At 34.6% G+C, this 25,438-nt stretch overlaps 1 protein-coding gene across 1 annotated transcript in view; it reads left to right on the top strand.

The window, feature by feature from the left end:
- The window catches only part of LOC136837409 (uncharacterized), a 535,398-nt gene that overhangs the window by 475,047 nt on the left and 34,913 nt on the right, over positions 1-25,438 (top strand). Inside the window, exon 3 of the mRNA XM_067102190.1 lies at positions 10,219-10,379. Coding sequence (XP_066958291.1) covers positions 10,219-10,379 — 161 coding nt within the window. The remainder of the gene's footprint in view (positions 1-10,218; positions 10,380-25,438) is intronic.

Genomic DNA, 25,438 nt, shown 5'->3' on the forward strand with positions numbered 1-25,438 from the left:
CGATAGGTACTTTATAGTAACTTTTTATGATTTTGCTTGAGATTCCAAACTGCGTTTATTATGTAAACTATGCCGTTTACAGACATTTTTTTTTTTTTGTCATTTTCTTTTCTTCGCCGCAAAATAACTGTCAGTTAGAATACAATTTACAATAAAGTAAATTTGTAGTTGTAATGCCATAGAATGCTTAATTCTTTATAGGACTGTAAATACCTCAGAAATATCGTCCAGAATTTTTTATATCTGTGCATCGGGATAAAGTTATGTATAACCTTTGCAAACTACATATTCATTCATTTAGATATTTTTTTATGTCAGGATACAGTCGTAAGCCAAAGAAGTGGTTAACAATTTAAAGAATACAATTTCTCTGTATAATTTCATTAAGAATTGTTAGCCTTACTGAGCTCTGCTTAGTTATTCAGTTGTACAAGATTTTAGTTATTTTACTTCAAATCTCCTCCCCAAGAAAAAACATTGTTCACAATCTGAAGATATTTAGTTATTTTACTTCCATGAAATCTCCGTTATGCAGGTTCTTTAACATACCAGGACGGGGCTGTCAAGAAAAAACAAAGGAGGAGAAAACAAAAAACAATAAAGTAAGCTTAATATTAATTTATTAAGGCAAGTATTTACAAGTGAGTCAGGTCCTAAAAGATAAAAACCATAAATACAAAAAAGCCAAAGCCAACAAAATCATTAAATAAACAATTAACAAAACAAAAAGTAGCACAAAAAGGCAAAATAAACAACAACAGCAGAAAAAAAAATACCAAACATACGTCCATCAATTTGGCTGCACAACAGGGACAAGAACCCACCAACCAGAATTGGAGACGTTCGATGAGCAGCTATTCATCCACATGGTCAGTGAGTCGTGCTCCACTTCCAGAAAAACTCGACCAACGTCGAAAAAACTTTGATGAGTATAAACGCCCTACATTTTAGAAAGAAAAACGGCAGCTCACCGACGAAAACATCAAAACAAAAAAACTTGAAGAGGCATAATCCACAAAGGAACGAGCGGGGAACCAACAGTTCCCGCAAAACCATCACTTAACGTGACAGAGATCCAGAAGCAAATTTGATGAGTATAAACGCATTTTAGAATTAAGGAAGACATATCCTTTCATGCCAACGGTACTGTCACAGAGCTGTAAGTGACATTACAAATTATCAGAATTTCCTCAAGAATTTTTCTCTGTTTCCTCTGAATATCATCTAAAGGGAACTGCTTCTCCGTCATGAGCTCTGAAGGACTCCATAAATCTATTAATTTCCTTAATAAAACCGTCAAGATGTTTTCTACGTCCTCTGTGCTGTCTGAGAACTCGGATTCTCTTGTCAAAATGTAATATCAATTGTAATTCATCAAGAATTTGTTAAATCGCTGCAATCCCCGATGGGGTTAGTGCCGTCAGTGCCCACTGTAGGCATTACCTGAGGTTCTTGGCATTGTCCCTTCGGTCCCTAGCTGCAACCCCTTTCATTCCTTTTGCCCTACCTTCGTTCATATTCTCTTTCTTCCATCTCACTTTCCACCCTCTCCCAACAGTTGATTCAACATTATTTTCAGCGGTGAATAACCTCACAAGTCCCAGCGATTGGCCTTTGGACTAAATATTATATTAGGATATTAAATCGCAGCATGATAAAGAGAGAAAAAAGGAAAACGATGTGGATTACTGAGGAAAACGAACAGAGCCGAAAATTCGTCTCTTCACAAGGATGATCCGAGACAGACTACCTCGTTAAAATGTTTAAAATGTCCTGAATTAAAAAGAGTATCGCGGTTATGTAATTGTGTGTGTGTGTATATGTATATATATATATATATATATATATATATATATATATATATATATATATATGTATATATATGTATATATATTATGTATGTATATACACACGCCTTTTACCCGTATAGAAGGGGATTCAGAGGTTGTTAATCTTCCGAATCTCAGTAATTATTCAAGAATGTGGCTGCCACGCGTATGTCCAATTCCACTACTACCAGATACCAAATTATTGCTTAAATCAACAGCAACTTAATGTGTCAAGGAATTCCATCATCCCTGTGCACTCGGTCTCCAGTTCTTGCTTGTAAGGCAAGTGTCATATCCACTAGACATTACTCCATTACACGTGTGTGTGTGTGTATATGTATATATATATATATATATATATATATATATATATATATATATATATATATATATATATGTGTGTGTGTGTGTGTGTGTGTGTGTGTGTGTGTGTGTGTAACAGAGATAGAAAAACATTATCACGTCTACAGTGTCCAATAACCGTGGCGACGGCACCGATCTTAATGGTGTTTTGGTCATAGAGCGACAATACAAAGTCGGCGTCTTTAGCAATCCATTACTGCAGGTCAAGGGTTCTCAAATGAAAGAAGTCTTGATTGCCTATGGAAAACAATTATTATTAGTAGCCAGTGCGGCGACGATCTGTCGCCGACCGATATTTGTTATAAGTGACTAATCGAACGATAAACAAAGGGTCTGTCAACATATGAAAAGCAGTGAAACAGACGTATGGAAGTGAAAACACGGGAAAAAGGTACATAGTCGTAGCAACACCATAGAGCCATGACGTCACAGGGACAGATCCTTTATAAGGGTAAGACAAAAGCGGACAGCAGTAGAGAATAGACTCAAAGAAGAGAGATAGAGAGCGTGTGATAAGCGTGAAGTGTCGCTGTCGCTAGAGAATGAACTGAATCAAAGTCCAAACTTTGGGACAGAAAATTTAGTAACATCATCAGACAGTCAGACTCGGTAACAACACCGATTAAGAATTACAGGTGAAAATTATAATCTAAGGGGATAAATAAAACTAAGAAAACCAAGACAGGCATTCTGAATTAAACCCCCTAAAAGGAATTATCACCTTTTAAGAAAAGTAATATAGTTCCTAAGAAACGTGAAAACACAACACCACCACCACCACTCATGATCCACGTTACCTTAGACTGGGCTTTTCAAGAGATATAGCTGAAAGATAAAGATATATATATATATATATATATATATATATATATATATATATATATATATATATATATATATATATATACATATACATATACATATACGCACACACACACACACTTCTACCCACGTACGGACGAAAGGAGATATCGTATATATATACGCAAGTCGTTGTATGTGTACGAGTGTGTGCCTGTACGGCTGATAGAAAGGGTGTTGCCTGCGAGTTTCAAACACTTTTGGAAACCCGAATCTCGATTTAATGCCTCGGTTCAAAACACGGTTTTCTCTTTCGAGGTTTCACTTCTCTCTCTCTCTCTCTCTCTCTCTCTCTCTCTCTCTCTCTCTCTCTCTCTCTCCTCCATTTTAGTGGTGCGTTTACTGTGTCCTTCCTTCGTTATGGTTTGTTTCCCTCGTGTTCTTTTTTCCACCACTTTTGACAGTGTTTTTAACTTTTCTTTTCCATCCCTGACGATTTTCTCTTATTTTCAAGTGTATTTATGATCATGAAAAATATGTTGCCAGTTATTCATTTCCTCGTAATTTCAGTTGAGTCGTTTCTTGTGCAGCAGTAACATTTCTTTTTCCTTATCCGTTATAGATCTTCCCTTTCTTTCCTTTCCTTGAACAAGTAATACTTTTATTCCTTGAGTTTTAGGCTCCGTGTGTATTATGTATTTCCACCTCATTCAGTTTCAGTGATTATCCAGGAATGTATGTCTCCCTTTTCTCGTTTTTACTGAATATCATTTTATTATGCTTTATAGATCCGTTGTTTTATTTGTTCTTTTTGCTGTTCTCTCTCAGTATTAGATCACATAGTACGTCAGTTCTAAAAGGATTTTCATAGAATATGTCTTACATATATGAATCGTTTGTAATACAATGTGAGAAATTCAGCTTTGGTATGTTCTATACTTATTTTCTTATTGTAAAAATTTGGTTATATTTCTTTCGTTCATATATATATATATATATATATATATATATATATATATATATATATATATATATATATATATATATATATATATATATATATATATATATATATATATATATATATATGACGTTTCAAAAACAAAGTGGCCCATTCTGGTAACTTTCCTTAGAGACATGTTGCCAGCCTCATTACCTTTACTATCATGGCTGCGACTCACCATCCGTTACCTAATGCACCCCCTTGGTCAGTTTGGTCACGATGATTATTCAGGAAGCTACGCAAAGATGTTTCCCTCAACTGGTTATTTTACTCTCCTCATGCAAGTATAATACCCCCCTCTCTCTCTCTCTCCGAAGAAACCGAGCCGGCATAGCTGCCTAAATCAGTATCGTTGACTACAAGAGCAGATTGTTTCCTTAATTTACTTCTAGTGATGCCAAACCTTCACCTCAAAAAGAAGTAGATAAGTGTTTACTTTTATTCAGGGAAGACAGAGGAAGGCATAGAATTCCACTTTTCTGGAAGTAAATGATAAAGAGATCCGATCAGCCAGACTGATTCTCTCGATGGCTATTTCCACCGCAGTGCCTTTAATGTATTTTGATTCATACAGAAAGTTCACCGCTAACACCATCGGTTCTTTCTTTGTCTGTTGTTGTGTTGAAGACATGTTCTCGTCATCACCTTTACCACAAATTCCCCAGTGCTGTTGTTCTTTGGAACCGAACCAGAAAATTGTGCGTCTCTCTCTCTCTCTCTCTCTCTCTCTCTCTCTCTCTTGTTTAGTTACTCTTTATTTTTATAAATGTAATGCAAAATATTAAAACTGAAGATATACCACAATCAGACGTTTTAAACGTGGACAAACAAAAGTATTCAAGCAGGAGGAAGAACGAACACAACAATAAAAGAAAGCAAAGAGGGAACCGAAATCTCCAATGGCAGGAAGATCTTAGGCAAGTATCCCCTGCAGCGCTCCGTCTTCAATAAATATGAGACAAAAACGGAAGCCTTAGTACCAACGTTAGTTTCCAGAATCCTTGCTACAATGCTACCGGTTGTAAGACAGGGGAGGGCTTCCCCCACTAACTTCTCTCTGCCTCGCTCCCCTTAGAAGGAGTTCATCTCCCCACCCCCCCTTCCTGCTTTCCTTCCTTCTTCCTACCGCGCTGTGGTTTCCCTGTGGCTATTCTGTGGTAAAAGATGAAATTTATCATAAGACACATTAGGAAGTTTACTTTCTCAAGAAAGTTTTGAAATAGCTTCCTAGCCCACTTTTTTTTCTCTCAGGTTTGCTTTTTCTTTGCAATACTGACAAAATTTGATCTCAGCTGTGATCATCTGACTGGAATACTTCCGGTTTGTACTTTGAATATGCTTTTTATGATCGAATGTAGGTTCGTTCGGGCTATTGTTCGGGGTTTCGGTACCAGCCCAAAATAAAGAAAAAAGTTGCTTTTGTTGTAGTTTAAGTATTTCATTCGACGTTTAATTTATTTTTATTATTTTTTTCACAAGAGGAACTAAGGTAATCTAAGGCAGACTAGATATGAAGACTCAAGAAAAATAAAAATTGTCCGTACTTTTGATTACTGTGGTTACGATTGGCTTGCTCCTGTTGCAAATGATGGCCTCTGAGATTTAAGAAGTGGTTGAGGAATATATTGGAGTTTAAACAATAAATGGTTCACGAGATCATAATTTTATTCTCATATGTAATTTCTTACCATTTCTTTGAAGCAGGTTTTTCTTTATATATTTTGGAGGAAAAATCTAGTACTCTACTCTGCGACCTACAGGAATTTATTACAAATCGGGATAGTATTCTGCCGAGTTGACAATAGAAATAACTATATCAATACTTTCATAAATAAATATTTTTGTAATTGATTGACTTCACAAGTCAGAATATTTCTAAATACTTGGTAATAAAAGTTTGTAGTCAGCGCAAAAATCAACTTCAATTTATTTCAGCATTTTTTTTTTAATTTCTGGCAGAAATTCCCTTTCACAGATATATAGGCCCCAACCCCGTGCATTACAAAAATTACCCCCAAAAAATTTTTTCGCTTCTTGTCATCAATACATTTTTTTTTCTCTATTGGTTGGTGGTTTTGGTAAAAACAACACGACAACCACTGCCACACTGATACCACAATTGCCTGACCTTCGCCCCATACCAAATCATTCAGATTGTTACTCTCATATCTACAGAAAACTCAACTATATCATGCCAATTCCATATCCACGAATATATCTGCAGCCATACATTTTTTCACATTTATAAACCAACGCAGCTCAACAACACCCACCGTAAGACCAGCAGTTGTTGCTATGCTAATTAGTAGATCGACGGAGCTCTACCCAGTATCCTTGCTCCCTTCTCTCCCCCGTGCACTTGTTAGTCAGCAGGACCCAGCACCATTGATGACATTTGTTATTTTTCAACTCCTGTCCTCACGTGTGTATGGAAAAAAATATCTACTAAAAACATCTAGATCTCTTTCTACGGTAGAAGGTAATGTCTTTCCTAGTCTGCGACCCTACTCAGTTACGACTAGCCTTCATAGCGCCAAACTGGTATTTCACTGGCTTTTAGACATGTCTTAACATAAGACATGCCTGAGAGCCTACGTTTTATAACTTACTTTCATGTCTTTGTAACAAATAATTGTCATGTTTGTTCATTTTTGCATTTGAATTTCACAGAGATAACTGAAAGAGGCCAACATTCCCATACACGCCTTTAGTGTTTGAAAACTACTTTTGTTATATTAAACTCAAGCGAAGTCAGTAATACGATGAATAATATTTGTCATGGATTCATCCAAATTATTGCATCATTCGGGAATTACACTCGGTTATAATTGTCAATTGTCATTAATTATATATATATATATATATATATATATATATATATATATATATATATATATATATATATAGATATATATCATATAGTCAATTAGTTTTACTAGTTAGCTAGCTCTTGTTGCTCAAAGGTTAGCGAAATCAAATAACCAACGACATATCATAGATCGGTTCCACAGGGGAAAACGATTTGACCCTGTTTAATGTAAATTAGTTTGCGTCACTATTCAACCAAGTCGACTGTGGTTGGTCTTACTCGTGCAGGAAATGGATATGAAACCAGGAGGCTTACCCCAAAAATACTTGCTGGGAACAAGGTTAACTTCCTCAAGGGATTTTCCCACTACAACGAAAAAGGGTATCGTTGATATTTGTGTGTGTGTATATATATATATATATATATATATATATATATATATATATATATATATATATATAATGCAAAATATTAAACCAAAATGCAAAAAACCAAAAGAAAAGAATTAGAACATAGAGTAAAATCAATGGAAAGTCCAGAGATCCCATATATATATATATATATATATATATAGTGTGTGTGTAAAATATGTGTACATTTTTTAAGTACTGCCTTCGAAGTTTACAATGTCTAAATTCTGAAGTGAATTTCAAGGTAGATGTTTTGGTGTTTTTTTTAAATCCTATATTATATATATCTCATTTTTCTTTTTTCCTTTTTATTTTATCGTTTTTCTTCCATGGCTTCGACCTGAATTAGCCTAACTTTTCTCATTGCCTCGATATATAGATTAGCAATGGAAGTAACTTTTGTTCTTTGTTGGGTTGTGTAATGCATGTTCGATGGATTATAAGTTCTTTTAATTTTAAAACTTCTTAGTAAAGGTTTTGAACTTTATATTTTGTTCTGTGTGATATACCTGTACAAAAATGTTTTACTTAACATCTACACTCTACCACCTCTTCCTCTCCCTCTTCTATTATCTCTTTTTTCCCTCTTTATTCCAATTCCACACTCTCTCGCTCTCTCTCTCATTGGACATTTCTTTCATTTCCTTTTCCGCATTTTCGCCTGTCTCCCTTTACTTCATATTCTCTCCGACTATTTTTCTTTCTTTTTATCTCCTTGCCTTGGGGCACTAATGGATCCAAAGAAAACGCGACAGCTCACCAGGTCCTCAGGGGAGACTTCTCAATTTTCACTTCATTGATTTTCAGATCGCGGGGGTCGGATGTACCGCATTTATTTAAGGGCGAGAGTGCGGTTGAATAGAATGCTAATTTGAGCCTTATGGGAATCGCAGATAGGAGAACTCCCAGAACAGACTCTTAGGGAAATGGGGGCTTTGTTTTTGGCGAGGAGATTTCTGCACCAAGTTTTAGTCTGGGCTTGAATGGGCCTCGTTATACATTTTTAGTAATCCGTCTGTCTTGTGTAATTCTGACGGGAGGAGGATGGTTTATCAAAGCATTTTATGTTCATTGATTATATATATATATATATATATATATATATATATATATATATATATATATATATATATATATATATATATATATATACATATATACATTATATATATATTCTGGTTTCTCATTTATATATTGCTATATATATATATATATATATATATATATATATATATATATATATATATACATACATACATATATACACACACACATATATATTATATATACACCACATTCCTTTTCACATTAGGAGGTAACTTCAGTTATATAACCAAGTGTCCAGCTCAGGAATATTTCTCTTTGATTGACCTTTCAAAGTTAGTTTTCAAGTGCTTTATTGAATAGGGATGTTTGGAAAAGAAATATGCTAATATATATATTATATATTATTATTATTATTATTATTATTATTATTATATATTATTATATAAATATAAAAGCTAAAATATATATATATATATTTTGCATAAAGAATATATATATCTGTTTTTTTAGCACCATACCCAACTAAATAAATTTCTATATATATATTTATACACATTAAAATTAAATAAAAATAAAAACAAAAAGATTGTAAACTTTTGATCAGTTTTAGTTTTCAGTCTAATGTCTTTTTTTATTATTATTTTAAAGCTGATTATTTTTAATTTATAGCAGTGGGATACAAAACCAACATAAGGAAAAATCAGTGGCAACTGTAAGAGAAAAATTTCATAACAGCTGTTTATTTGATGGATTTGAGCAGCATGAAAGGAAGCAGGTGTGCTCTGTTTCTTTGATTTTTTTTAGACCTTTGCAAAGTTATAAATGTGTAATATTTTGAAATTTTTTAGTTTGAACATCATTCAATTCAATATACCAGGTAATTTTTGCATTGAATAGTTGTACAAAGATTATGCATTGACAGATATAAACAATTTGGAAATAAATATATATATAAATATAAAAGCTCAAAATGATTTAAGTTCTACCAAAGAGTTTGAAAGATAACTTAGCCACATACGTATGTACATACAAACATACATTTATACTTACATACAGTGTAAAACATAATTCTATATTTTGCAGTAAAGAATAGTCAAATTTTAAAATCTGTTAAATATCTCAGTTTTTATTTGCACCAATGATTTCCCAACAATAATAGAAGTTTTAAATTTTGTTTGTTTTTATTTTAGATAAGATATAGCTAAGAAAAAATAGACAGTATTCTGTCGATATTTGCTAATCTCAGCAATGCCTTTCTCATTAAAATTAAGTAAAAATGCGTAAAAAAAGCAAGATTGTCTAAAGACAAGAAAGACAAGCATATTTCTTTGATCAGTGACAGTGAATCATATGTTTACCCAAAATTTAGTTTGGCTCAAGTTTAATGTCTTTTTCTATTATTATTTTAAAGCTGAATAGTTTTTATTTCATAGCAGATGGCAGCTGATGTTGAAAACCAATTAATCTCAAAACTGCAGGTGATGATTTCAAAACTCAGCATATGCATTTGTGAGGTTTCTTGATGTAGGAAAATATCAGTGGCAACAGTAAGAGAAAAACATTTCAAGAACATTGTGTTCATTTGATGATAGGAAGGTATCAGGGATTCAGTGCTTATGTAAAAAAGCTGTTCCTAGGCGTTTAAGGTGATGGACGCAGCAGAGTTGGCATGTAGGATTGAAGGGGCAGAAAAAGTTGAGAAACAGTGCTCTAGTGGATTACAGTTGTACTGGAATGTTATCATGATCGTATTAGTCTATCATAAAGATGTAGAAAACTTTTTCCCACCAATGAAGTAGTTACGGACCTGAATGATTGGTGTCAGAAAATTTTCAGACATGTATATTTATACATATGACCTGTATTGTGAATTATGTTAAGATGTTTATATATATGTCTTACGTCATGCTGGCTGTATAAGTAATATCATCCTTACCTTTTTTTTTTCACCATCAGGGGATGCACTGGGACAGCAATACGAGGCCCGCCAGGGAGGTCAGGCGGAGGACTTAACTGATGAAGGATATTCCCTCTCCAGTAGAAGGCGCGACAACGACTTCTCCAAGTCCCGTAGGACTTATGACACTGACTTCGATGCCGTCAGGGGCGCTTTCCAGGTAAGCATTGTGTCACTTAAGATGTTTCGTCACTTGAAAGTTGGTAAGTTTTGTCGATAAAAAATCTGTCATGCTCAGATGGTTTTCAGTTGTGAGTGACAGTGGCTGACGGCGTAATTTTATATCACCATCATCATCATCATCATTATTATTATTATTATTATTATAGTTGTACTTTTTATTCCTATATTTTATTTACCAAACTTAAGTAATATACAGCTTAACAGCACTAAGTTTTTTTTTGGGGGGGGGTTTTTTTTACCTTAAAATCACACAGATAAACAGCATTTCTCTGCCATTAGTTTCTGAAGGTAAAGATGAAATCTCCAAGGTCATTTGTCTACGGCATCATTAATCCTTACATTCCATTTTTCATCGGTCATTTCACATCCTGAAAGGCCAATGGGACGGACAACCTATAGTCCCTTACTATCCCAGGGCCGGAATTAGTGTTGAGTTTAGCCACAGAAGGACCTATCGAGAGGCTTCATAAGGTTAGAGAGGTTTTAAGAGTCAGGAAAACCAGAATCAGGGAGAGAAATCCAAAGCTTGGGAGTAGGGAGAAAGAAGCAGTGTCTGAACCATACAATCCAAACAGAATTACTGGTGTCTACAGATTAAATGTAGCAAGAGGTGTACCGACACTGAAATATGTTCAGTAATGTAAGGTTTTATTCTTCTCTTGAACTAGCACTTGTTCTGTAACTTCATTTGAATGAGATTGTTTTAGTAATTGGATCATGCCCTGTGTTAACTTTATTTTTCGTTGCAGAAGTCCTGTGCTTAGATAATATTTGCACGTAGTATTTTCGCATCCTGATAAAACTTCGATAATTATTATCTGAGGCGTTGCTTAAGAATCTGGAATAATATCTGAAATTATAATTTGTGAGTCTTCTATAAAATGGTTATTATGAAGTGACTTCATTGTTATTAGTTATTTAGTTCAGTACAGATTCTCTGTACTTCAGTGATAAGGGATTATGACTGAAAAATACATTCAGAACTAGAAGATTAAGTATAACATAAAAATGTAATTCATACCGAAAGAAAAACGCTATGAAGTTCTTATTGTCATTGCTTCCGCGTTGATTTGCATTTAAAAATAGAGGCTAGTAAGTCGAAGTTCTAAAATATTCCTGGTGCAGTATTCTTACACATGCGGTGTCTGCTTAGCAGGAATTACCGAGCGCAATCCAAGGTGTTATGTGTATGACGTTTTAAGTTCAAAGATATTATTCTTTCGGTCGAATTAGAATTCCATTGAATCCTTAGTTCCGTTGTTAGGCTCTCATTGAATCGCCTTTGGCTGCGGAATCCATTGTTGCGACTATGGTGAGTGAGTAGTTAAGGGGACGGTTCTTCAGTTTTAATTAGTGTACCTTAACTTTACATGTTATTGGGCCGCAAAACGGTACTGGTATCACTAAAATAACATCACGTATGTCAGAGTTTAATGAGAAACTATCTTATCTATATATATATATATATATATATATATATATGTGTGTGTGTGTGTGTGTGTGTGTGTGTATATATGTATGTATATATATGTATATATATATATATATATATATTTATATATATATATATATATATATATATATATATATATATATGTAGCGTATATATATATATATATATATATATATATATATATATATATATATATATATATATACATATTTATATATATGTGAAATTTTATCAAATCACTGTTGCATTTTATATACAAACATTAAGCTACAATTTGGGCTACTTCGGGAATATCACCAAAGGGGAATTATAAGAGATAAATGATTTGGTATTTAAGTGACTCGAACACCCGACAATACTTATCAGCGACTTCCAGTCGACGTTCTAGACAACTGGGCTGTCAAGAGAGGTATAAGTTAATGCCGACTTTACCCTACTTATCCCCGTCGAGTGCAGGAATTTGTACTCGGCGCACTCACCCCCAGCACGACACCGATTGGTACATTTGGAGCATTCAGCTATTCATGAATTTTTATCATATCACCTTGGCCCTTTTTATAAAAACATTAAGCTACAAATGTGGTTTAATACTCAATTCACACTACTTCGGGAATATCACCAAAGGGGAATAATTCCCCTTCAGTGATATTTTTGGTACCTAAGTGACTCGAACACGCGACAATACTCATCAACGTTTTCCAGTCGATATTCTAGATCACTGGGCTGTCAAGAGAGGTATAAGTTATAATTCCTCTTCGGTGATATTCTCCAATGTGCGGAAATGTGGTTTTCAAATTATCAAACTTAGTTTTGGGCATATGTGGTTTTAAATAAGAACGTTCAAAGGTATACTTGGAAGAAAGACCACGATACAAGTTTGTTAGTTTATATATTAATATATAAACCATGGGAAAGACAAGTTAATGGGTGTAATGGTGAGAAGATCTATTAGAGTTATATTTGATTATTATCAGTTAAAATTAAAAATGAAAATAAAAGGTAGTTTTAGTTGAAGATGAAAGTTGAAAATATTACTAAGATGTAATTAAGCCAAGTGATTTTCAGTGGAAAGACCTGAAAATAGCATATATAGAGATGTTTAAGAAATGGGCTTGGTTTAAAAACTGAAGTGGAGTTCATAAGGTGTATACTGAAGTTCAAGGATCAGGTCAGTGATTCGGGAGTGGTTGATTATGTCTATTAGTGCATAAGATAAGGAAATAAAAGCCATCAAGTGTTAGAACAATGAGTGAAAAGTAGATAGTTTGAAGTATATTTGCAGGACAAAAGACGATTGTATAAAGTTACAGAAGATAGAGAATATGGTAGGCAAGGATTACAGAAGAGAAATGGTAGGCAAGGACAAAGTGAGTGAAAATGGCAGGATACTGAAAATGTGGGGGGTAAACCTGAGCAAATATTAAAGGGAGGGAGGTAGTACATGTGGGAATTTATAGCTGTCTTCTCGACATTACAAATTCTTGCCTTCCCAGTCCTGTATTCCCTGCCATTCTACTGGGTCTCACCAAGTACCAGAAGATTCAGCTTTCTTTCTCTTTAAACGAATCAACTACCATACATCTTTTCTTTTGTGTACAACGTCACCCACACTCAAAACCCCAAAATTTAGTACTGTAATTTTTTTTCCTCCTGTTCTTTGCATTCAAGTCTCGTTCATTACTTGATATATTTCACTGGCAACACAACCTTACTCTCCTTGTGAGGTATTTGAAGTAAGGATTGGGTTTGGGGTGGGCCCAGAGGTCTGCTTCCTGTCATCAGCCGCCACCTCGTGGCCGTAATATCCAGCGACCATGGGAGTGGGCGCCAGAAAGAGGTGAATATCAGTGTGTAGGGGGTGTTCGATGCATTACTCATGTGTCTTCTGTATAAGTGAATAAAGCAGATAATGTTATGTAAGTTTTGTACATATATAGGCTTATAAACAGTATATACAGTATATATAATATATATATATATATATATATATATATATATATATATATATATATATATATATATATATATACACATACATACACATATGTAATTTTTCGTCTATCTATGGTTTCGTTCATTAGCAGTTATGAGTCTGATAATATCCTTTTGTGTCCAAATTTATCCATCAAAACGCATGGTAGGTCAAAGTTACCAATTAATATTCCGATTACAACAATCTCTCTCTCTCTCTCTCTCTCTCTCTCTCTCTCTCTCTCTCTCTCTCTCTCTCTCTCTCTCTCTCTCTCTCTTATAATAATTCACAAGGCTGCCATGCCTTTTGAATATTCAGATTGCAATAAGAGATACAAATTGTATGTTGCGGGAATATTGTTATGTAATCTGTCACTGTCAACAGACGGCGACAGTTTTGATATGCTTAATCTTCTTAACGTCTTTTATACGTTTAATCGGTAAACCCGTGAATGATTTTGGCCTGGGAACTGACAGCTTTTATTCATTCCATAGAAAGCAACCTATTCTATATGGACTTCTCTTATCGTTTCGTGGTGGCGGAGTACTTATTTTGTATGTTTTATACTTTATTGTTATTGATGATTTCTAGAGAATATAATAAATAAAAAAAAAATTCGGAATGTTAATACCCGACACTTTCGGCCCAGAATCTCCGTAGTTGCAATTACGTGATAACGAATAAGGAACAGAACGTCAAATGGATCGTGGTGATGGAGACGTTAAAAGTGGACCATTGAAGTCGAAAGTGAGACGGGTGGAGTGGAAGGAGACAGATTGACAGGCTGAGATTGCCTTATGACTACCTGATGATCGTTTCCTCCCTTCCCGGGGTGGGGGGATTACCTCGTCGAATCCTTACCCTGCGTGGACTTGACTATTACTTATTGCAGTTATTGAAATCAGTGGCTTCGAATCTGACTTCGGAATTATATACAAGTCGCCAGATCGAGTTGAATTACATTCCGCATCAGGGTTGCTGAAATGGCTGGTGGCCCTGCATCTTGGCTCATCCGGCAGGATATCCAGGTCTAATTTATGTTGATTCATAATATTGGGATACAGTGAGGTAGATGATTCCTTAGCTTATAAGTCGAAAGAGAGATTGTGAGAAACCAAGTAAAGTGAGTTTCAGATCAATTTTTTATAAAATCCGGAATAATCACAACAAAAGATGTGATATAAGACAGACAGCGTGAGTCACTGTAGGTAATCTTGATAACGTATATTGTAATATCTGTAAACAAACTGAAGAGAGAGAGAGAGGTGCATCCACCAATATGATTGTCGCTACAAATTCATCTTTCCGAAACCTAAACACAATTACATGGCAAGCACCTCACTTCAAACGCTGTCTCATTTCAGTAAACGTGCTGGGCATTTTCGCTGCGTTGCGCTTTCTCTGGGGGAAAAATGTGAATTCTAAACACTACTCTTTGGCAGACCGGCACATGAATATATATATATATATTTATAAAAGAGGCGAGTGATATAGTTTTTGTATGAAAAATACTTACCGAAAAGGATATGATTTCCCCTCGTTATTTCAAGTTGCACTTTTAACGACAGTGTCAGATGTATTTTTGAAAGGACGACGTTCATTTCCACGTGAGCCTGTCTGAGGTTTTGTCCATCTGTTTGTATATCTGTTTGTATGTTGAGGTGTTTCCTTTGGTTATTTGTTATTCTTGGCGATTTTCTCCATATTTATTGTCTTAGCAAAAAAGAATGTTGAGGTCATTCCGTATTCTCGCTGAAAACGTTAAATTGAAAGAATATCAAACGCAGTGCTCTTCTGTAGCTTCTGTGTTGAAAGTTTCAATTTTTGTTCGCATAATCAGTAGAACATAATACCCACAATGAAGGTTCATTTAGGAGCGTTGTATTAAATTGCTGTAGCTTTCCATGCTATATGTTTTGCTTCATTTCATCATTCATATTTCTACCATTTTATGCATTTGTTTATAAAGATTTTTACGCCCAGTGCTTATATTGTTTACTTACCATATACTCGTTTGTAGCCTGTATAACTTAAATCTTGCCTGTTCACGAGCACACCAGTTCTTCTTTAAAAGTAATTACTGATAATATCAAATTGGTTCAGCCACCCTTACCTAAAGTAGTAGATTTTCTTCTCTCTTCTCTTCCCATCTGGAATGGTGTCCCAGGCAGTAGTTTGCCTGGTCAGTTTCCTGTACTCCGTAACACCCAGGCTCAGTCAAACATTAGCCGCTTTCGATGAGGCTAGCATTTCTTTTGATCCTTAGGCCGTCATTTTTTATATTCTCAAGCCTTATATTTTCTGCTATTCTTATAAGTTCCCAGTTACCTCATACAATTAAGAGTTATCGATGTGAAGCAACACACATGCCGTGTAAGCATGACCAGTTTATACCTGTCGAGTTCTCTTCTGTTTTTCAGCTTAATCCCTAGTCCGGGTTGCTGTTTTTAATGAGACTCCTCCGACTGTTTTTTTTAATGGCTAATTGGTTTTGGCCGATGTTTTATTTATGGATACCTTTCCTGACTCTAACCTTACCTTTTCATCCGGGCTTGGGACTGGCGCATGGTTGGATTGGCTCCAAGTATTCATATTTGTTCTTAAACTTTTTTCGTTAATATTTCTTTGCAAACATTTACTCCACAAACCCTCTTCCTTGTGAAAATATAAACTGTCTTTGCCTGTAAATCCGTCTGTTATCTGTCTTACTTTCTAAATCAAAATTCCTTTTCCTTAGTCACACATACCTGAATGTCTCAGCAGGCACCTAATCACACTTTCACCATGGAGCACAAAGCATCTCGCTTGTAATCCTGTCAGGTCTTGGGATCTTTCTTTTCTTCAGCTTCTTACTGCCTTCCTTAACTCTTCAACAGTTACTACCACAACTTATACTAACATCTTTCGCTCTTGCATTTTTCAGCTCTGACACTGTTCTGATCTCTACATTCTTCTCAAAATGCGTACTCCACAGAAACAGTACTGTATTTCCTTTGGACAGCACCTCCCCATATGGATGTTGTATTCTGAGATCCATTTGCCTACTAACCTTTCTCTTTGCCTCTACTTCCCTACGGTACAGCTTCCTATTCTTGCTTGCATACCCCCCTCTATTTTTATTACTTGCCTTCTTTTCTCTCCCACTTTCCTCTTGAAGAACTTACCCATTCTCTTGTATACGTAGTCTTTTCTGCTGTCATGCTGCTGCTGCATCACAACTAATCTTTTTTCGATCAATAACTCTCTCATTTCTTCTAAAACGTCAAATTCTCCCTATAATGACATCCCGCCAACTTGGAATTTTTCATGCATAAAATATAGTCCTTCTATTTACATGTTTTTAACCCTAGCCCATTTTTCATCCATTCTCTTTTTACACGTCATTCTCACTTGTTATAAAACTTGCTCGACTTTATTACATTTGTTAAATTTTCATCATTCCTTCATCAAGTTAAACTTCTCTCCATTTTAAGTTTTACTTAATGACAGTCAGTTCCTTGTGATTGTTACATTCCCCAGAATTACACTTCCATCTGCTCTATACTAACACAATGTAACGAGTTGTTTTTCTTTCTTTTTTCTTGTTCCTTTGTGTACTTATTAAAAATCTCCCTAGGAAACTATGTGTTTCCAACAATCACCCCCTTCCCAAACACAGTAACAGATGAATCTCCCCATTCTTATTTTCTCATGGTTCTCCATACCTACCAACAATGTTTTCTCTTTCTTTGTCACCTACCTTTGCATTTCTATTACCTAGTACAGCCTACCTTCCAAATTTTCCAAACTCTGCCATGCTTAGTATCATTATTCCATTTTCATTCTTTACCAGTCTTGGACCATATGCTGTCATTATCAAAACTAATTCATGCATCCGTGCTGGAGGACAGAACTTAGGCTCCCTCACTGATTAGTGGAGCTAGAATTGTAGAAGGGACAGAGAAGATATTGGAACACAATTGTGGTATAATAAAACGAGTCAAAAAGAGAGTGTAGAATGACAGATGTTAGTTGATGATACAGTTTTAATAGATGATAATGAAGAGAAATTGCAGAAGCAGATGGAAAGAGTTTTAAAGTACTTCTGGAGGAAAATATAGAAATGAATGTTAACATGGATAGTGGAAGAATTGAAGTGGTTGATATTTATAGGTATTCAGAGTAAGTATAACAGATTTTGGTAAGATGAAATAAGGAGTAGTCCAAAAGTAGAAACAAGAAAAGTAATAGAAACTTGAAGTGTCTGTACTGGAAGTTGGAAAGTATGAAGGGGTTGATGTGGTAAGTCTCCATCATGGTAGTCAAGTTTGGATGTTAAATGTAAATGGTAAAAAAAAAAAAAAAGTTGAAGCTGCTGAGATGAAATGTTTGTGTAGTATATGGGACATCAGGACTGAAATGGTGAGGAATGTTGAGACAGATTTGGGAAAAAAGTTATCGTAGGTGAAAGGACACATAAAGAATGCTTGGAGCTCATTTGTTTTTATGAAAGTGGAGAACAGTAGGCTGATAAAAAGAGCATTTAATTCAGCAGTATTAGGAGGGAGGAGGAGAAGAAGACCTAGAAAGTGATGGAAAGGAAAGGATATAATATCCAGAAGCACGAAAGCGTAGCAGAGAAAGGTGATTGATACAGTGAGTTTAGGAGGTTTTAATGCTCTAGCGATGAGCCTTCTGTGCAGGTGCTAGAAATTACTAATATTGTGGGAGCTTTTATACAAAGGGTTCATCCACGATTCACCAGTTAAAGTACATGCGTGGCAGTGACTCTTGTCCTGCTTTTGCTTTAGACTACCCCCAGTTAGAGGAGGCAGCCTAATGTTCACTGGCCCTTTTACGCTCACATACGCACACACACATACATACATATATGTATGTGTATGTGTATATATACAATATATATATATATATATATATATATATATATATATATATATATATATATATATATATGTGTGTGTGTGTGTGTGTGTGTGTGTGTGTGTGTGTGTACGGGTGTTTCAGAAATTAAAGCCCCTCCCCTCCACAGAACAAATGGAAAGTTATGAAGTTTTCTGTTATAGCCTATCTCCAAGTACATTATTTTAAGTTTCTATTAAGCTATTTTTCATTTTACATTTCTTGTATTTTCAGACTGAGTGACAGAGTTAGATACAGCCATGGCTAACGACTCGGAGGAAATCAGATGGATTGACCGAATCCGGGCTATAACCTTCAAAGAGGCCAGGGATGCTGGCGCACCCTTCATTTCACGTTCCTGGATAGCTAAATACATTAAAAGAGATGAATCCTTTGTTAAAAGAACCTGGAAAAATCCATATGACTGTCATTGTGAAAAGAGTGAGAATCTTGGAAGGCCTGAAGTCCTTCCTCCGGAGTCAAAAGACATCATAGCTGAGGCGGTGGGTAGACCAAGAAAGTCTTTACGTAAATTGGCGCTTGAACTAGAAACAAAAAATGGAAAGAAGAGAAGTATATCGTGGTTGAAAAAATCTGGTATCAAGCCATTTCATGTTATCAGCAAGCCCAACATCACTCAGCAACAGAGAGAAGACCGTGCATGGTTTTGTGGTTCATTTCTTAAAGATTGGGATGAAGCTGATTTTCTCCATGTTGCCGCATCAGATGAATTCTTCATTTACACAGTCAGGAAGCCAAATCGTAAAAATGACATCATTTGGGTTGCAAAGTTGGATGATATCAGCGATGACATGCGCTATCGCCAAGTTGTGAAATTTCTGAATGTTTGGGAATTTTTCTGTTTCACAGCCAAACAGTTAATGTGGATCATCAAAGAAAAAGGACAGTCATGGAATGGCAAATACTTCAGAGAAACTGTGCTTACTGGTCGAGTATTTGCTTTCCTGAGAGATCCTGAAAATGTGTTATCTGTTGAAGAAGTCACATTTTTGCATGATAAGGCACCATGTTTCAAGGCTCTTCAGACACAGGAGCTGCTTCGAAACAGTGAAATCGATTTCTTCTCGTCAAGTGAATTTCCAGGTAGCTCCCCTGACCTTAATGTGTGTGAAAACATTGGTAGTATCTTAAAGGATGGTGTTGAAGCATGCACAGTGAACAATGATGGTATACCAAGCCTCGAGGACCTGCGAAGAGAGTGACCGAAGTGCTCAGGGAAATGGAGTTTGAGTCTCAGCTTTTTTGCGATTTGCTGAAATCATACCCCTCAAAAATGCAGGCTGTGATACAGGCAGATGGAGGCCACACAAAATATTAAATACTCAGGGAGAAACTTAAATAAATACCTATTCTGAATTACTTTTGTTTTTGTCCATACCAATTTTAGTTTATGCTGTAGAGGGGTCCCTCTAATTTCAAAACACCCTGTATATATATATATATATATATATATATATATATATATATATATATATATATATATATATATATATATATATATATATATATTTATACATAACCACGAGAATAAAAATAACACTTTTCCATATGACTGAATGATTATGGACATGGAAATTCAACAAAAGCAATATATATATATATATATATATATATATATATATATATATATATATATATATATATATATGTATATGTATATATATATATATATATATATATATATATATATAATACATATATATATACTGTATATATATATATATTATATATATTTGTTGGAATTTCCACATCTCCATAATCATTCAGTCATATGGAAAAGTGTTATTTTTATTCTTGTGGTTAATACTCTTATTTACTGCTATACCAGGTAATTTCAAGTCATTGCTTTTAGGGAAAAGTTCAAAGAGCACTGTAGCTTTTTCTTATTAATGATGAATTCATCTTCGTTATAACATTTGTAACTTATCGAGAGTGAATGAGAGATCATATTATTAATATAATGGTACGGCGATACACATATTTTCTTACGAGTAATAATAGAAATACTAATATTGACGACATCAGTGATAAAAACAGCAATTGTACTGAAGTAATATTAATAATAATAATGTAGAACTTACCACTGATATGTCGGTGATGTTCGTCTAGTTTTATTATGTTGTCTTGTGTAAAGTGTCACAGTTTGAACGAGAACAATGTATAATCAGGTGGGGTTCAAATAATGACGGTTGGTGACATCAACATTGCTTCCTCTATCACCTACCAGATTACGTAGCTCTCACAGTGCATGATAGTAGTTCCGTAGAGGAGGGAGTTTAACCTAGGCATTTTACATGGTATGCCGAAGATTATTTTGATGCACTGCCAAGGCTTTGTTATTTCCTATAACACTGTTTGTGAGACACTCGCTTCTTGCCTTACTGAAGCACTCTTACAGAAGTCTGCTATGCGGTAGATGGCGTTATTAGGTGTTGTTCCTTGAGTGTAGTGGGAAAAAAAAGGTATTTTTTATCATTCGTGCCAAGTGCGTAGATATTAACATCAGTAACCAATAGAACTACAGGTTTTCCTGCCTAAAATTCACATTAAGTTTGACCACCGCCTCCATTTCCTTGATGGCAGTTACTTTGAATGTTGGGGGATGCTTTTCAACGCTCACTTGTATCAGTCAAGCCTTGGAGTGTAGTCATTGCCGAATGAGATCGCACCCACGGCGGCCTTCAAGACCTATTGATGGAGTCTTCCATCAAGATCACAATTGAGGGGTTCAGCACTACGAAAATAAAAATTTAGGAAAACAGCACAGAGACATTATCACCGTTTATCACTGTATGATATCCAGCGCTGACTTACAACCTAAGAAAATAATCTCGTAATCGGGGAAAGGAGTTACGCTCAGTGACCTGTGTAGGGCAGCTACATAGGAATCAGTTGAAAGATTAACTGGACATCATCTTGGTTGTTAGGCTCAACAGCTCTACAAAAAAATGATTAATTTCTTGTTTAAATTTAAATGTTCAGAAGTGATACATTAATTGAAGATCCAAGCAGCGACGACCATTCGACGTCGTCTTTATTGTAATCGTAATCTTGGAGCTATTTTTGTGTTAGACTTAACTTGCAAAACAAGTCATGGGCCATATAGAACTAGTTTCATCAATTTATGCCATCGGATTGTGCGTACTATTAGCCTTTGCATGTGCTAATATATGTGTATGTGTGTGTGCATATATGTATGTATGTATGTATGTATGTATATATATATATATATATATATATATATATATATATATATATATATATATATATATATGTGTGTGTGTGTGTGTGTGTGTGTTTGTGTGTGATATATTATATATATATATATATATATATATATATATATATATATATATATATAGTGTGAAGTGAATCCTTATTACTGTTTTTATCACTGCGCCATTCATAGCAAAGTGATTTAGGTTAACCCCACCCAATCTTACCTGGCATAGGTTTAAGTTTCACTTAGGGTTAGGGAGGGTTTTTCCATATGTCCCTGTCTTGATACCAGGCTTGTTAGTGACGAGAGTATATAAAAATACATATGTTGCTATGTGTACGTATGCTGTGATGTTAATATTTACAACAAAAATTGTTTCCTCTGTTATAAGATTAGGTTATTGCCTTTATTATTATGGACGTAGTCGTTGTTTTTCTTCAATTGATTGCTTGATATGGCCTTGCGAGTGAATTCTTCAGTAGCACCTCTCCAGAGATTTTCCTTTTCATTTAGAATCGATTTTCTTGTTCCATTAATTAATTTATTAAATCCCATCTCCGGCCTCGTATCTCTTGAATTCATCGAGTTACTCTAATTGGTTTGGTTTAATTCCCAATATGCCATTCGGTAATTTTAGAACGAATCACTTAATATTGTAGTCAGTGAGCAATTAAATTTTTTATTAAACGCCTTGCCTCTCGCCGTTCATTTGCTCTCCTTTTTAGGTGGTGGAAGGTATTGCACCCAACATGCAAGTCGTTAGGTGAGTGTGTGTGTTTTGGTTGTGGAGGGTGTATGTTTATGTGCGTGTGTTATTTGGTGTTCTTTGGTACGTATGTCAATTTAACTCCTAATTATGACATATAATGTTTAGCACCATTAATGGGCCGCCAGAATTTCTACTTCCTCCCTATGCCATGGCGCTACAAAATAATTTATAACGTTGTCAGGAAAATTATTCTTAATTCTTATACAAGACCCTTTTTAAAAAGTACATAGTGGCCATTATATCGTTTATCAGTATCAATGATTGGCCCGTATTTAAGGCATCTGCCGGAAGGTTTTTGTTCGTCGCTTGGGGTTGAAGCTTTCATAAGGAATGTTGAGTTCAGTGTCCTTATTGTGTTCGGATGGCTTGTCGGGGAGGGGTGAAGGCTAGCTAATTCCCTAACCCCAAGTGCATAAATATGAGATGGTCTGAGACTGGATCATTATATGAGGAAGGACTTCAGATGCGTCCAACTTGCCTACAAGCCGTAATAGAACCTTTCCAGTATTCCCAATATAGGTGATATTGTTGAATTACAAAACAGTTTGTAAAAATAGCTTTAAAAAATATTTTTTTTTTACATAACACAAGTAAGGATGTTTGTAAATAATATACACTTTTCTCACCAACCACGATTGGATATATTGTGTTTGACACCTTTTTTTACTATTATTATTCTTTTTTTACTATTATTATTGGTAACACAAGAGCGTAAGATAGTGGTGAAGGGTGCAGTAAATGCAGGAGGTCGACATGCTGCTGATGAAACCTCTGTGTAATAGTATAAAGTAGCTAAGGTTGTGGAAGTTTTCGGTATAAGGGGTTCATCTATGATTATATATAGTAATGGTAACAACACACCTGCTATGCCACTGGTCGCCCTACCAGCAAAAATAGGCAACAAGGGATCTGGTCAGTACTTGTATGGGTGTCTTACCAAATATTACCAAATACTTTCTGAGACCCAGGAGGGTGACACCTTCTGAGCCTTCCTCAAAGGATACAACTAATGTAATATTATATATATATATATATACATATATATATATATATATATATATATATATATATATATATATATATATATATATAAATATACGTATGTGGTAATACCTCCTGAGCCATCCTCAAAGGATAAAACACATATATATATATATATATATATATATATATATATATATATATATATATATATATATATATATATATATATATATATATATATATATATATATATATATATATATATATATATATATATATATATATATATATATATATATATATATATATATATATATATATATATATATGCCTAGTAGACATGACCTGAAAAAATGCTGTTATACCTTGACCTGAAAGCTGTTATACTGAAGGTTCTTGTCTGAATTTTCGTTGCCTTTTATTTATTTATTTTCATTTTGTATAACGCATTGCCAGTATTACATATTTATGTCATAATGTCTCTCACCCCCTTAAGATTTTAATTTCTTTTTTAACTGGGGATTTCCATTGTTTTTATTTACAGTAACAGGTTTCATTCCTAATCTTTATACGGTTGTTTAATTTTAGCTTTATTCTCTTGCTTTTCAGAATTGTTTTTTTATATTTTTATTTTCTTATTAATGTAGGAATTCAGTACATGAAAAATATGTTTTACTGTTTAATATATTTTAATCAAATCAGATGTATATTTTTGTAGCCCTGAAGATGGAAGTATGAATTTCCGAGACTAAAGTGACGGAAATAACTTGTGGCTTGTCATCGAGAAGTTTCTCGTAATCATGTTCGTTCTAGAAGTGACAAGGCCATTAATGATACATCTATACACACACATTATATATATATATATATATATATATATATATATATATATATATATATATATACTCTGTATATCTATATATATAAATATATATGTATGTATGCATGTATGTATGCATATGTGTATGTATTTCTGCGAGCGTGTCGTATAGTTTTTATTCGGTTCAATCATCAGCTAATTTCAGTTTCTCGGGAAGGCTTTTATTTATAGAGTTCGTGAGTAATAACAGAATGATAATTGTCGTTACGTGAGGAAGGTAATTTCATAATCACACATACGGACGAGGTTTGACTTCCGGTTACGCATTTAAGGGAATTACCGTTTCTTCTCTATATTGTAATAGTATTTTGCATTTAAGTTGAACTTTGTCTCATTATAATTACCTTTAATAATTACTGTTATTAGCATGTTAAAGAACTCTGAATATTAAAAAAAGGCAAACTGATTTTCAAGAAGGGCAAAGCACTAATCGCAGGTATCACGCTGTGCAACAATTCTTGTTTCTGCCTAATTACAGCAACTAGTGGCTTAAATGGCTTATTGCTAACAACAAATTTAACGTCTCTCGAGGCGAGTCTACAGGTTGAACGTTAGCTAACGTTAAGAATGCAAACAAATTGACCAATAAACTGTACGGAGCACGGTCAACGAAATGCTATGTTGGGATTCTAATGCTTAGATATATCTTGCAAATGCTTCGTAAGCGTTCATTAAGAAAACATTTAACGTCCTTCCATCTTGCTATAGCAATTTAATCCGATTAATGCAAGTGGATGTGATCGTCGGGGTTAAAGCAACGAATTCCAAAATTGTGGTACTTGGGAGCGGTATTGAAATTGGGCATTCTCACATAGAAAATCAAATAAGGAATAAGGTG

The sequence above is a fragment of the Macrobrachium rosenbergii genome, chromosome 59, assembly GCF_040412425.1.
Source record: "Macrobrachium rosenbergii isolate ZJJX-2024 chromosome 59, ASM4041242v1, whole genome shotgun sequence".
Classification (NCBI taxonomy): Eukaryota; Metazoa; Arthropoda; class Malacostraca; order Decapoda; family Palaemonidae; genus Macrobrachium; species Macrobrachium rosenbergii.